Below are 13,519 nucleotides of genomic sequence, written 5' to 3'. Positions count from 1 at the left end.
GCTCGCAACTCAATGCCCTTTTTGGCCACGTAGCTCCCCAAGTGAGTGTCTTGACCTTTCTATGACTCCTTACCCATGAAGGAACGAATGAATAAGTGAGAGAACAAGTGAATGCCCTTAGCTGAGAAAGGCATGGAGGTCAGAGAACAGACTAGACAGCCTAGGGCCTCTGGGACCTGACACACAGACGGATGTAATGAGGAGCTAGAGCCCGGCAAGGAAGGTGTAAAGAGTTCACCCAGCTTGAGCTGCTGTCTGTGGAGATGGGGGAGGACAGGCCCTGTGCCCAGGCAGACCATCCAGAGCAGGCCCTGGAATGGGAGAGTTTACACCCCACAGATGAGCCAACAGCTGTTCTCTGGTCTGCCAGCTTCGTGAAACGCAAAAGCCAGGGGTCCATTTAAAAATCATTTTTTTATTAACATCATCTTCCTGTTTAGCCAAGTGTCTGTCATGTATAAGGAATGTCGGTAAATATTCCATTTGAAGCTTCTTTGTACATATTTCCATCGATAAATAAACTCTGAATTCACATAAAAAAGTTAAACTTAAATAACTCATATTTCCTTCTCTTGTAACAGCCATATATTGGTAAAATATAAATATTCTTAGACTCAGGCTTTGCTCTAGGAGAACAGTAGGAGAACAGTAATTCACCACATGGTACAACTGTGGACGACAGACCGAGAAGTCGTCAGCTGGTGTCCTGGCATGGACGAGTACTGAGGTGGGAACCAGAAAATTCACATTTGGTGTTGGGCCAAGGGAGGGGCAGGAGAGGTGATGGAGGGGACAGAGGACAGGACAGTTGCTTTCATTACAGCACTGATAAAAATAATCCCTTCTGCCACGGAATTTTAACCTGGAATATATTCTACATTCGCTGATTAAGTCCATAATCATCTTACTTAAAACTCAGGTGACAACTAACTGAATATGGCACATAATCCATTTTGAATGACATCGGTAGATTCAGAAAATGATCATGGATCTGGCAAAAACGACAAGAATGAATGAATGCAAGAGGGGAGAGCGATGATTCAGGGTTGGCGTGGTTCCGCTGTGGTCAAACATCCATCCAGGGCCTCGATACTGCAGATCCGCCCACTGGGTGGCGGGGCATCCTGGGCCCGTGTGGCAGGTGAGGTGGGTGGCCCTTCAGAGCACTCGAGGGATGACAGTGAAGGGGACAGCAGGGCTGCTGGCCTCCAGCTCCAAGGCCGTCAGGAAGCACTCGGTGGCTGCTGCGTCGTTGCCCTGAGCTTGGAGGACCTCGCCCAGCCCGTTCCAGACTTCATGGGCTGTCGAGTTCACCTGCACTGCATCCCGGAGGATCTTCTCAGCTAGACTGTAGCGGCCCAGCTGGTGAAGGACCAGGGCCTGTGGAGACAGAGTTAGACACTCAAGGACTGCCAGGTACCTACCTGACCTGGGCTCCTGAGAAAGGACCCTGGAGGTGGGAATGTTATCTCTTCTCTAGACACACAGCAAGTTCTCACCTACTCCTGGGTGTAGGGGCAAGAATTTAAGACACTGTTTGACCACATGAAACTGTGGAAATCCATTAACCTTTGACAACAAACATGGCAGTTTCATCCAGACGCATGGTGGAAAGGCTACAGTGAGACAGCGTGGTAAAACAAAGCAGCCCTCCCCAATGAAAACCAAACCAAAATAGCAACTATACCACCCCCAAATAAAAAAACTAAACTAAAGGCAATTTTATATTTATATGGTTCATCTGAAAATGTATCAAGAATCAATCAATTAGAAAGTCTGTGGTGACCCAGTGTGGCTGATCTGCGGTGTCCTAGCTGACACCGGCCTATATGGGAGGAGGTCTGTCATCTGTAGCATCACTAATTATGACATTTGCCGCCTTAATCAGGTGCCTTATGCTAATGTCCAGTGCTCAGCTCGGCTCAGCAGGCAGAGCTGCCTTTCAGGTCCCGTCAGAGTGTATGTGCTGGCCACGCTCTTATGTAACGAGCCTCTCCTTCCTGTGGAGACACTGAGGCCATGGCAGCCTCTGCTCTTGAGTGTCACAAAGCCATCACCATCTTTCCAGAAACTGCTCCTCTGTTCTTTTAGGAACGCCACTTTGTAGACTACGCTGACCACGAATCCGTGCCGGTCTCCCTGCCTTTGCCTTCCAAAGGCATGTGCGGCTACTCAGTCTGCTATGCCCCCAACAACCTCTAGTAAGACACATTTACTGAGAAAGCTCATGGTCTGTTTATTAACAGACATGGAGGGATTGATCTGGGTGGAGGATGAAGGGTGGGGGAGTCCAGAGTCGTCAGCATCCCTCACAGTGACCTTGGGTCATTTGGAGAGTCTCTCTTTAGGGTAAACATCTCTGAGGTGCCAAGTAGAGGCCATGACTCCTTTTACAGCTCTCGAGCCTGCTGTACATTTTCTGTGAGGGTCAGCTTTGCTGGTCTGGTGCTCCAGAGGTCAGTAGGTAACCCCCCATCCCTTCCATCTCTGCAGTATGTGGTCCTCCCTGTTGAGGTCTGCATTTCTAATATGAGTGCAGTGTGTGGTCCTCCCTGTTGAGATCTGCATTTCTAATATGAGTACAGTGTGTGGTCCTCCCTGTTGAGGTCTGCATTTCTTTAGTAACCTGAGGCGAGCCGGATCCCCTGCATTCTTTAGGACCCTTTAGAAGACTGTGCTGCTGTCATCTTTGAACCAAGGCTCTCCTCCCCTCCCACATTTAAGTATTATTATTTTTGTGCATATGTGTGTTCAGGAGCCCACAGAGACCAGAATGAGGCACAGCACCCCTGGAACTAAGTTATAGTTGTTTGTGAGCCACAGTTTGGATGCTGGAAACCAAAATTAGGTCCTCTGCCAAAGCAGTAAGTATTCCAAACTGCGGAGTCATGCCCAGCCCCAAAGTTCCTGGCATTTAAATTAAATTCATGAACAGCTGTAATTCTGGAGGGGGTTAACCCTCCAGAGGACTAACTGCTCACTGTGTACTGTGACTTGTCCAGTCTTAAGGAGTTTACTCTGCCTTGGCAGACAGGTCTGGATTTCTGCTGCTATGCAAGACACAAAGCGGCTAATCCTGCTTGCCGTTCACTCTGTGGGGCACTGGCTCTGCCTTACAGCAGACAGGAGCAGGACGCAGGGACCATCTACTATGTTCCACTGAGCCACACGGCTACCTTCTAGATCGGCATCATGCTGTCGTAATTTCCACAACTATGAGTCATCTTTTAATAGGTAGGATCACAGGCTTTCCTCTCTACCCTTTGCTTTTAAATGTTCCCTGACCACCTTGCCTTGGGCTGCTCCGACAAATGTGACTCCTTCGGGGTCAACTGTACTGACACTCAACTTCCACGTATGCACAGAGAAGATGATGATAATCTCCCTGCCTGAGAACACGGCATGACCTGACATCACTCAAATCTAACCCCAGCTCTCTCAGGAAGTCTTGCTCTTTCTATACACAGCTCATGCTCCCCCAAAGTGGGCCTAGCTTTCTCTCACAGATGTACTTTACTACCAGGCAAGAGCAGTGGGCCAAGTCTCAGGAGAAGTGGCAGGCACAGTGGCACAGACAATAGCAGGTGTGGCCTGAGCCCCTCAGGTGATGGCACCCTGAGTACAGGAGCGGGCGGTGCTCACTCTCAGAGCACCCACGGAATAAGTGCCTGCAGCAGGTGGTACCTAGGCCCAGCCGGCAGCTTCAGCTGCCTCTTCCTTAGGACATGTGCTCTGCGGATGCCCAGACAGCTGCACTGACTTCCGAGGCGCCCGCTGGGACGGGCTGGTGGTCAGTGGGATGACGGCCAAAAAACCTTGTGGGGTCCTGGGGATCCAGGAGGGAAAATCCTAGCCTGGGGTGTGGGGGGGGCAGGATTCAGGATGTCTTGGTGGTGAGAAGAAGGAGAGAGCAGAAGAGGAAAAAGAAATGGAAGAGGAGGAGCAAGGAGGACTGATGGCGTTGGTAGGGGCAGTGAGGCCATCAGAGAGGCCTGGTCCCAGTGCACATGGGTTTCCTGTCAGCCTCTCCAGCTCTCTTAGAGAGAAGGGAACTAGGTAGAACAGGAAGATATTCAGCCCTGGGGCTGGCCTTCCTGAAGGGCTGAGTACAATAACTAAGTACAGATAGCAAATGCTTGCACAGTGTCTGCAACAGGCCCAGCCCTGTTCTGTGTGCACCGGATTCCCTAGGGGATATCACAGCTGTCTCGGAGGGCATGCTAAGCCCAGCGTGTGCCAGGCTGAGGGATACTTTCACTGTCTAAAGGGCAGTGAACTCCAGCTGTGTCACTGTATCTGGTGGCTCCAGCTTTTCAGGTGAGCAAAAATGGCTTCCCCAGAGTAGCATGCCACTGGTGTGCATCTGGACCACTGCAGAATCCCTTTTCCTAGCTCCTGGGTTTGTTCAAACTTCTCTGTGTGAGGATGGACGGTGGGGGCGATGGCAGGTGGTGGACAACAGCACCCGTTGTCTAATGCCGCTTCCCACCCAGACCTCCTCTGGAAGAAACATGACATCATCGCTTGCCAACCCCAAGGACCAGAAAACCACACATCAAGGCTAAAGAGCTCCCATCTGCTCCTTCTAGAAGGTGCTATCAGTCTAGCTCTCCCTTGAACCTTCCAGATAGCCAACAGGAGACAGATGCAAACAGGGTCTGTAAGGGGGCAGCAAGCAGCAGTGTGGAGGGGCCACAATAGGGGTCCATTTCGTTTCTCAAGATGATCCCAGTATGTCATGATTCTGAACACACTTGAGAAAAGGGGACTGGGTGGCTTTCCTGGTGAGGAGACACACTGCATGCCTCTGGCAAGTGCCAAGGGAAAGGCCACCGTGGAAGGCACCAAGGCATTCATTCCTGCTTACTTCTCTGCAGGTGGGAACAAGATGCCTGCTCTGCGCTTTGAGTCCAGAGGCTCCTGTGGCTTCCAGAGGTGACCCAAGGTTGAGGCCGTGGCTATGGCAGGGGCTCTGCGGGTTCTCTGCTAGCACACTCCAGTGTATGCAGGCTACATCAAGTAGCCACACTGTTTTCTTTGCTTCTCGGGTCACAGGTGGATGACAGCATTGGTCCTCAGAATGCTACGATTGGGAAACTGCTCCTATTCAAAGGACAGGATTCTCTGGCTGTGGCCTGCGGCTTGGGAACATCCTGCTCATTTATTCATGGCCCAGGAGGACTCCTTGCCTTCTATTGCTTGGGCTTGCTGGGGTGTCCTGTTAGCCAAAAAGCGGGCCAGTGTGGGAACCTGAGGACTGTTCTCGCCATGGACGCTGGTTTCACTCTGCTAAAGCAGCCCCAGGCCTAGGCTAGGGATTCTGCTTTACAGTGGCAGCTACTGATCCTGGGTGCAGCCTGCTGTGAGGGCTCCAGGGTACAGAGCAGAGGACATTACCTTGGAACAAGCAATGTGTTCTATGGAATTGATTTTTAAAGTTGGAGACTTATGGGGGCTGCAGTGTGGACTTGTCATGCCACACCCACCTGGAAACTCAGTCACACTGTAGGAACCACCACAGTATGCTTTCGATAAGCAAAGGGTTGGTCAGAAGTAGCTGTGAATTGGCCGTGTGACCCAGGCCCTTCCATGCCCTGCGAGGCCTTCTCTCCCTGCCCTGGCCTTGAAGAGCAATTCTGACCAGAACACCAACACAGCTGCCAGGCCCACAGCCCTGCCTGTTCTCTCCACAGACCAGAAGCCTCGGTCCGGAGCTTTGCATTTAACTCTTCTCTCTGTCAGCAGGGTGCAGTCTTTCCATGGCTCTCAGAGCTAGGCTGGCTGCCATCGGACACACTGCTGAGCTCCTCACTTCCCCTACCTCAGCCAGTCCAGCCCTTCCTGCTGGAACGCCAGTGCTGTCTAAGCTCTGGGTCCCTATTCCCTGAGGATCCCAGGATCCACTGCCCCTCACAGGGAGGTCAGGAGCATGGGCTCTCAGCCCTCCAAGAAGCAAGATGAAGGGAAGCTGATGCCATGATCCTCGAACTCGGTTCCCTCAGTATCAAAGCAAACACAACCCATGGGGTGATGGTCTGGATGTTCTGGGCCACAGGCTGGTGTGGTGCAGGCCTGTCTTAAATAGCAGTGAAAATGTCTAATGACACCAGCCCCTTCCAGTGCTAGGTACTGGCTCCACCTCCATCATCCCCACCACCACCAGGGTGGATATTATGACAGATCTGTGCCATCGGCAGGGCACCTGCCCTGGCCTTGTGAGCTGAGCCTGGAACTGTGATGCACGTGTGTGCCCTCACCATCGGGTCCTCTCATTCTTGCTGAGTGTGAGGAACAGGAGCTACCTACTGGTCCCTTTTATCAGACACAAATGCAGACAGCTTCCCAAGCTTGTAATTATTCTAATCAGGTGTTTTATACAAATAAGATCTTGGTGATGCACCAAATTAGAAATAAAAGATTAAATTAAACCTGTTATTTCAAATGTGATAAAGTGGACTTGGCTAGTTTGAGGGCAATTAGCGCCCGCCTTTTTGTGGTGGTAATTACTGCTCTAGACTCAACACCTTGCCACGGGCCTAGGGAGTACACAGGAGCTCTGGGAAGGCCGCAGTTCATGGGGTCAGGAGCCGACAAGGCCAAAGGTCCTTTAGGAATCCTGGACATCTCCACGGTACTCTACCCAAGAGCAAGGGCAGCCATTTGCTGAGCTCAAGGCATGCTGCAATCTCTTGCCTGTCCCAGGGGTACAGGCATGGGGAGAGAAACAGTGAAAGCATCCTTCTCAAAGAGCCATTGCTAAGAATTCATGTGCTCAGCTGTAGTGGGGGCCAGGTGTCCTGTCTCCAGCTGGCTGTACTTTTCCCAGGCAGTGTCTGGGGAACGAGTACTGGGCGCTCTCCAGGCAGGGCATGGATGACTCGTGCTCCGCCTCCCAACCCACACTGTCTCCAGGTAGCCCATCTGTTACTCACTGGACTTTAATAGCTCTGTTCCCACTTCTAGGTCAGAAATGCCATCACTGCAACCCTGCAGGAGGCAGGGTTAGGGCAAGTCGCTCATGGCAGTGATGTTTGGTGGCTCCTCAGAAACCACAAGAGGACAAACACCTGGGGCCAGCAGCTTGAGTGAGGTTTTAGTGTATAAGGAGTTGATGGTAACTTCAAGAGTGTGCTTAACTGTCCTGAGAGATTTTATATGGTTGCAGAGAATCCCCTCCAGCCCCACTTCCTCACTGGGCTTTCCTGTGGCTGACGACAGGGCAGGGACCAGGTGAGCTCCATCATCTCTGCACCTCCACGTAGGTGACAAGGAATCAAGACAGCAGGGTAAATAATCAAGTCCTGAAAAGTCTTGGATTCAAGAACATGTTTAACTGAGTACTGACCCAGACCAGTGTGCTGCCCTGGCTCTTCTTGCTGGCCTGGGAAAAAGTGAAGGGTTTTTCTTTTTTGTACCCATGCATTGGTACAGTTGTGTAGTCAGCTGAAGCAATGTGAGACTTTTGTGTTTGGGGCTCAAACACAGAGGCTTTATGGGACAAGTAAATAGGCAGAGTCTGCCTTCATGGCAGTTAGGATGAGGACCAGCACACATCCCTGATCAGAAAGAAGAGAATAAGCTGGGCCCATTTCAAATCAGAGAATGACAATGACCTAGAGCAGCTCAGAAGCCACAAGGGAACAATGGTTTTGACATGATGGTTGGATAATGGCACTGGAACATAGAGCCTCGGGATGCCCTGGGCCTCACCACAGCCTCCCTCCTCCTCTGAGGATCCATCTGTTCTAGGCATGAGCACTTTGTGATGCAGCTCAGGGGACAGGATCAGCCCACACTGCTTCCCACTGGCTCTTGCAGAAAAAACTGAACGGCACCTGTAGGTGGCAGTGGGGGCTGCTCTGGTTTCTCTATCTGATCCCAAGAGCCATGGGTGAGGGCTGGTTTACACTGAGCTGTCTTCTGCTTCCTTTGTCTGCTCTGAGCGGAGGACAGCAAGTGCATGTGTCCAGGATAATTATGTCAGTCTGGAAGGCTGGTTCTATGCTAGGTATCCTCAGTCGGGTCACCTGCCTGCATTACTTTGCCCATGCCCACCAGAGCGCACTGCAGGAGGGGTTTATACACTGCCACATGGCTCCCTGGAGAAGGAGCCCGGAGGTCATAATAGAGTTGGGCTGGTTTTCCAGCTTGAAGTCAATTTAAACAGTTTTGATCCAGTCTACCTAAAGGCCTTCCTGACAAACTCGTGCTCATTTAAGATGCAGATACAGCGAGCACCCCAATGTGTTTGCATGCAACCCTCTCCCTAGTGACACATGACTTCTGCCACCATCCCTGGGTGGCCCCCAGGCACTTCAGTGAGGACAGAGTATTCATGAGGCTGCCCAGCCTCCAGAACCGCAAGGGCGGCTCAGCTTCTGCTCTGGGGACCTGGGCTGAAGGGCAGTGGAGGGGAGGCTGCAGGGACAAGAGACAGGAGGGAAATGCCAGCTGCCAGCTGCCAGAGCCCTGTCGCACTGCAGGGAGGGACTTTTGCCAAAGGTCAGCATGGGTTGAGAAAAGAGCTCTGCAGCTGAGTGAGGTCAAGCTTGGTGCTATGTGGCCTTTCTCCATCGGTGACGGGCAGGGCTAGGGTGACATTAAAGGTAACCTCTAATCCCCATGGCCTCTGCTCTTCACCCTCCCCCACCCAACCCTGCTTGAATGTCAGCTGCCTCCTCTTTCTCTTGCTCTCCTCTAAGCTAACTATAACGAACAGCCTAACTTGTAGGCAGCCCCTAGCCAGCCCTGGTTACAGTGCCTTGGGGCAGGGAATGAGGAGGGCGGGGTGTGCAGAGGTCTTGGCGCTTAGTATAAACCTTTGAAGTTCTTCTTACCCACAGTGCTGCAAACACCAGGAGGAAGGGCCTGGTGCCTCTCCTGACCAGTGATATCTGAGGGCAGGAGGTTGCTCTCCCATGGGGCTTCTTTTCCAGGTCAAAAGCTTTACTTGAAGAAATGTGCCTTCTGGAGACTAGGCCTTACAGCATCAAACTAACTCAGAAGCAAACAGTCCTCTTACTTTTGTCAGCCTGGGGCCAACCAGCTACAGAAACAGCTCTTTTCAGCTGCCGGGCTCAGGGTTTCTGCTCGCCTCAGCAGGCGGCCTCCTGCTCTTGCATCTTCTGGTGACTGGGAGCTCTCTATTCCCGGACTATTCTCTAGCTCTCTCTATCTTCCCCAACCCCACCCCCTGTAGCCCTGGCACTAATGGATCTCTCCGAGTTTCTATCCAATCCCCAAACTCTGGTGTTCTCTGAGTCCCCTGAAGTCATATGGATAAGTCCCCCTCTGTTTCTACCTGGCAGCCCTTAAGGACCTGAAGGGAATCTTCTGGAATAGCTTCTCCTCTCCCTCCCTCCCCTCTGGGCTTTCCAGGCATGTTAACCGCCACCCCCTCTCCATATGACTGCATTCTGCATCATGGAGGTCTTCAAAGGACGCGGCCTCACTGTTGGCTCAGAGGAGTCACTATAAGGCCTCAGGAGAACACGAAGATGGCTTTTCCTTTTTAAATAACTAGCGGAATCTTTTAAAGCAGCCTTCTTTCAGAAGTGTATTCTGCAGTTAGAAATGGGGGAGTGATGGGCGCCCAGGCAGCTGACATGGACAATTTCCTCTGGTCTAATTTCTTTGAAAGGGGGTACTCAGCACCAGTGGTAATATAGCTATAGGTGGTGGTGGCCTTTAGAGAACTGGGGATCACTGAGACAGTTTGGGGAGGGGGTCACAGTCAACTGGCTAGCCACTTCCAAGGCATGAGGTGCCCCAAAGCCTGCCCCTCCCACAGAAGGTATACGGGATGCAAATGGGGGGGTGTGGAGAGTGGGGCACAGGAGCACCCCAGGGGCCAGCATCCTTATTTTATGGGTGGGGTAGGATGGTGGAGGCCAGGTTTTCTTCAGGATCTCTGGGGATGAGTCATCTGAAATTCCCAGCACAGATGATGCACTATTTGCTTATCGCCTATGTACTTTTTTTTTTTTTTTTAAAGAGAAAAGCAGGAAAAGGAGATTTATTCAATGTGGTCTCATTGAGAAAAGGAATGAAGAGATCCAATAACCCTCCACTCCCAGCCCTGGTCCATCTTCAGGTTCTGAAGGAAGGTCACTTCTACATTATGTATTGAATCCACCGCCATGGAAACGCTGTTGCTAGCAGCTATACTGAACTACTTACAATGATAAGACAAAGTCAGTATGTATCTTGGACAGATGCATTCCCCCAACAGCTTTAATCCACGGTTGGATGAGTCTGTGGACATAGAACCCATGAAGGTGGAGAGCCAGTGCCTTATGCTGGGACCAAGAAGTGAGCTGTGGGACGGACATTCTGGTATCTGTATCCCCGGGAGGAGCGCTGCCTACTCGCTACCATCACAACTACTAGATCTTTCCTTCTATCCATAAACGTGAATGGAGCGCTGTGGGTATTTCAGCACCAGTGTGCCTGCACCATGTGGCTTGCTAGAGACTCAGGGGCACAGACCGTCACAGGGGCCATACTTCCTGTCCCCTGACACAGACATGGGCCTGGAGGGTGGACTTGTGGTGGCTCCTGCCCTGGGCTGGTATTCTGAGCAGAACAGGGCTTCCCTTAAGTATGCCTGAGGGAAGGAAGCTACAGGACAGCGCCCAGGTGACAAGATACAACTCTCTTACCCACTTGCTAAATGGATGAGAAAGCTAAAACTTTGGGTCCATAACCACATAACTGTTGGGGGGGGGATGCTGGCACCTCAATGTTGTTCTGAGACAAAAGACCCCATATGTGCTGATTCCTTCTGGTGGACACATCAAATCAAGGCTCTTGAGAGGATGAGGTCATTTCATTACCAGTCAAAGCCCAATCAGAAGGCAATGAGGCAGGGCAGCAGGGAGTCATTGTGAGAACGACGTCAGAAGCAGGCACTCTGCCTGGACGCACTGCTCTGGCCCGAGACACCTTGACTTGCCCCTCGTACTGATATACAATGATTTTGCCCCTTGAGGAAGAGGAGACGGCTTTTAGAGTAAAAAGATACTGTATGTCTGCTCTCTCTGGGGTCCTGCTGCCGTAGAAAACCACACCCAGGCAGTCTGAGTGCTATCTCCTGGCCCGGGACAGGGAATACTCGGTGGCCCTGGCTTCTGAGCACCTGCTGCTTGATGTTGCTGCAGGCAGGGACCCTGGGAGTCAGGCCAGGGGCTGTTGGGAATCCCAGCACCAGGGCAGTCCCTGCCGGCAGCAGTCTGAGGCATGATGTTCACAAACTCAACCACAGCACAGAAGCACCGCATCAGCGCCTCTGCAGCGCTGCCTGGCGTCTGACCCAATTAAGGACTCATCAGGCCAGACAATCTTAAGCAGCAAAGGACAGCAGTGAGCAGAGAGCCAGGGCCACTGATGGGCGGTGAAGGAAGTGACAAGGAAGCCTTGGGTCCTTAGCAAGATGTGGGGACAGGAATCTGTCTCACTCTGAAATTGGAGGCAGTTCCTGGTAATGGTCCAAACTGAGTTCTAACTTCCCCTCCCCCAACTGCTTTGCTGCAAAGGGATGAGCTCATAGGCTGGCTGGACCTGATTTGCTCTCAGGAGAGAAGTGCTCTGGTCCTGATGCCGTGGTGACTGCCATTCCCCAGTCAGTGCGTGCTATTCTGTGGGTGCTACCTGGCTGCCCTCACTGGTACTTTTCCACTGGCAATGGGCAGGAGACTCATGTTGACTTATTTATACATCTCCCTGGTTGACTTATTTATTTATTTTTATCTACCTTTGCCAACAACAAGCCAGGCAGAAAACAACAAGGCAGGACAGCCCTGAAGTCAAGCACTTCCCCATGGCCCAAGTTATCCACACAGTGGAAAATGTGGTGCTAATTACCTCCCAAGGGGGGCCTACCTGGACCACTGGAGGCTTCTGTCCCTGCCTGTTTGGGAAGATGGTGCGCCAACCCAGGCAGTGTGCAAAGGCATGGCTGTCTGGGACCACTGTTTCCACAGTTGGTTTGAGCAGGTGCACATAAGACACCCAGCTCCTCTAGCAGAGGGGACATGCACAGGTGGCACATCCTCAGGGCCTTGGTTGGGAGGGCAGGGGGCTTCCAATTATGGGTCTGTCATGGCCACAACAATTTACATGCAACCAACCAAAAGAGAAGCTGTCAGGAAGGTTCATAGAGTCACAGGGCCTGCTGAATGGGAGTCTAAGAGACCCTGGCCCCTACTATGGTGGCCCAAGCCTGGAATCCCTTCCCAGTAGTCTGACAGATTTTTGGTGTAGGCCTCTTCTTCATCACATGACCATGAACCAGACAAGAAGCTTCAGGGAAGAAGGACTTATTTTGGCTCAGGGTTTGAGGATATAGATTGTGTCAGGGAAGGCATGACAGCAGGCAGGGGCTCTTGGCTGTGGAGGCAGAAGTGTGAGGCCGCTTGATAGACTAGCAAACAGAGGGACTGAGCCATTGCCCCTAAGCCTGGTTCCCAGTGACCCACATCCATGAGTGAGGCCCTACTTCATCCCTAAGGTTTCACCTATCTTCCCACACCTCCAATAGTGCCATCAGTTGAGAACCAAGTATTCAAATAAAGTGAGCCTATGGTAGTATAACATATCCAAACCTTAGTGCCAACCTGTTCACAGAGAGGTAGGGTGGGAGCTGTGCCTTTTGCTCTCTGTACTCAGTATGACCAGCTTCCACCAAACACTGTGAGCAAAAGCCCGGCTCTAGCAAACTTAGTGAGCTGCCTGGGCAGAAGGTAGGGCTGGGAGCAGCCCAGTGGGTGGGGCATTCCCCCTCCAACCTACTGTGTATTCTTCTACCGACTGCCAACCTAGACTGAGCCTTATTTCTCTAAGAGTCTCACTTTCTCAGTCTAGAAGACAAAGGACAGAGTATATGACTGGTTAGGCCTCTTATTTAAAATGTATTTTGGGAGCACCACATATTTTGGGAGTACCTTTATATACTCAACAAGCATACTGTCCGAGGACTTGAGAAGTAGAGGCTAATGTGGCCAGGAAGGCTTCATGAGAAAGGGGCTGAGCTCTCCACACACGGCCAGGGGACAGGGGACAGTTCCACTGGCCTGCACACAGAGTGGCTACAGGTGAGGATGGCTAAGTGTAGCCCCAAGGGCTCCTGGTTTTTCTGACTCTCAGGAATAGGAGGATGAGCAGGCCTGGGCTCACTGGGTACCAGAATGTTCCAGGATTTACAGGAAACTTTGCAAAGCTCAAAGTCAAGAACGAAGCAGAAAGCACCAGCTGCTGGACTAGGAACCGCAGGTTCTTGGAGGCAGAGGCCATGTTTGCTCACCCTTCCACCTGTGGGATTCGCAGGGTCTAGACAATGCATGCTGTTAATGAGAAGCCATTCCAGCCCCAGAACATTTCTGGTATGATATATAGACACTCCATAGGTGACTATGGGATGGGTACCATGTGCTTGACCTGTCTATCACCTCTCTTGTCCAGCTTCTGTGCCAACTGTACTCTGGGTCCCGTGCAGCATGCTGTGGGGGTCGGGATGATGACA

General features: G+C 51.7%; 1 protein-coding gene across 3 annotated transcripts in view; it reads right to left on the bottom strand.

The window, feature by feature from the left end:
* Nucleotides 1-389: 389 nt before the first annotated feature.
* Ttc7b (tetratricopeptide repeat domain 7B) overlaps nucleotides 390-13,519 on the bottom strand; it is a 217,301-nt gene continuing 204,171 nt past the window's right edge. For all 3 annotated transcript variants that reach the window (XM_038336771.1, XM_038336772.1, XM_038336773.1), the window contains one exon: nucleotides 390-1,380. In XM_038336771.1, the coding sequence (XP_038192699.1) occupies nucleotides 1,159-1,380 (222 nt within the window). In that variant the 3' untranslated portion in view covers nucleotides 390-1,158. The remainder of the gene's footprint in view (nucleotides 1,381-13,519) is intronic.

Source organism: Arvicola amphibius, chromosome 7 (genome assembly GCF_903992535.2).
Source record: "Arvicola amphibius chromosome 7, mArvAmp1.2, whole genome shotgun sequence".
Lineage (NCBI taxonomy): Eukaryota > Metazoa > Chordata > Mammalia > Rodentia > Cricetidae > Arvicola > Arvicola amphibius.
The sequence above is the reverse complement of the archived record's forward strand: the minus strand, read 5'-3'. Positions and strand labels throughout refer to the sequence as shown.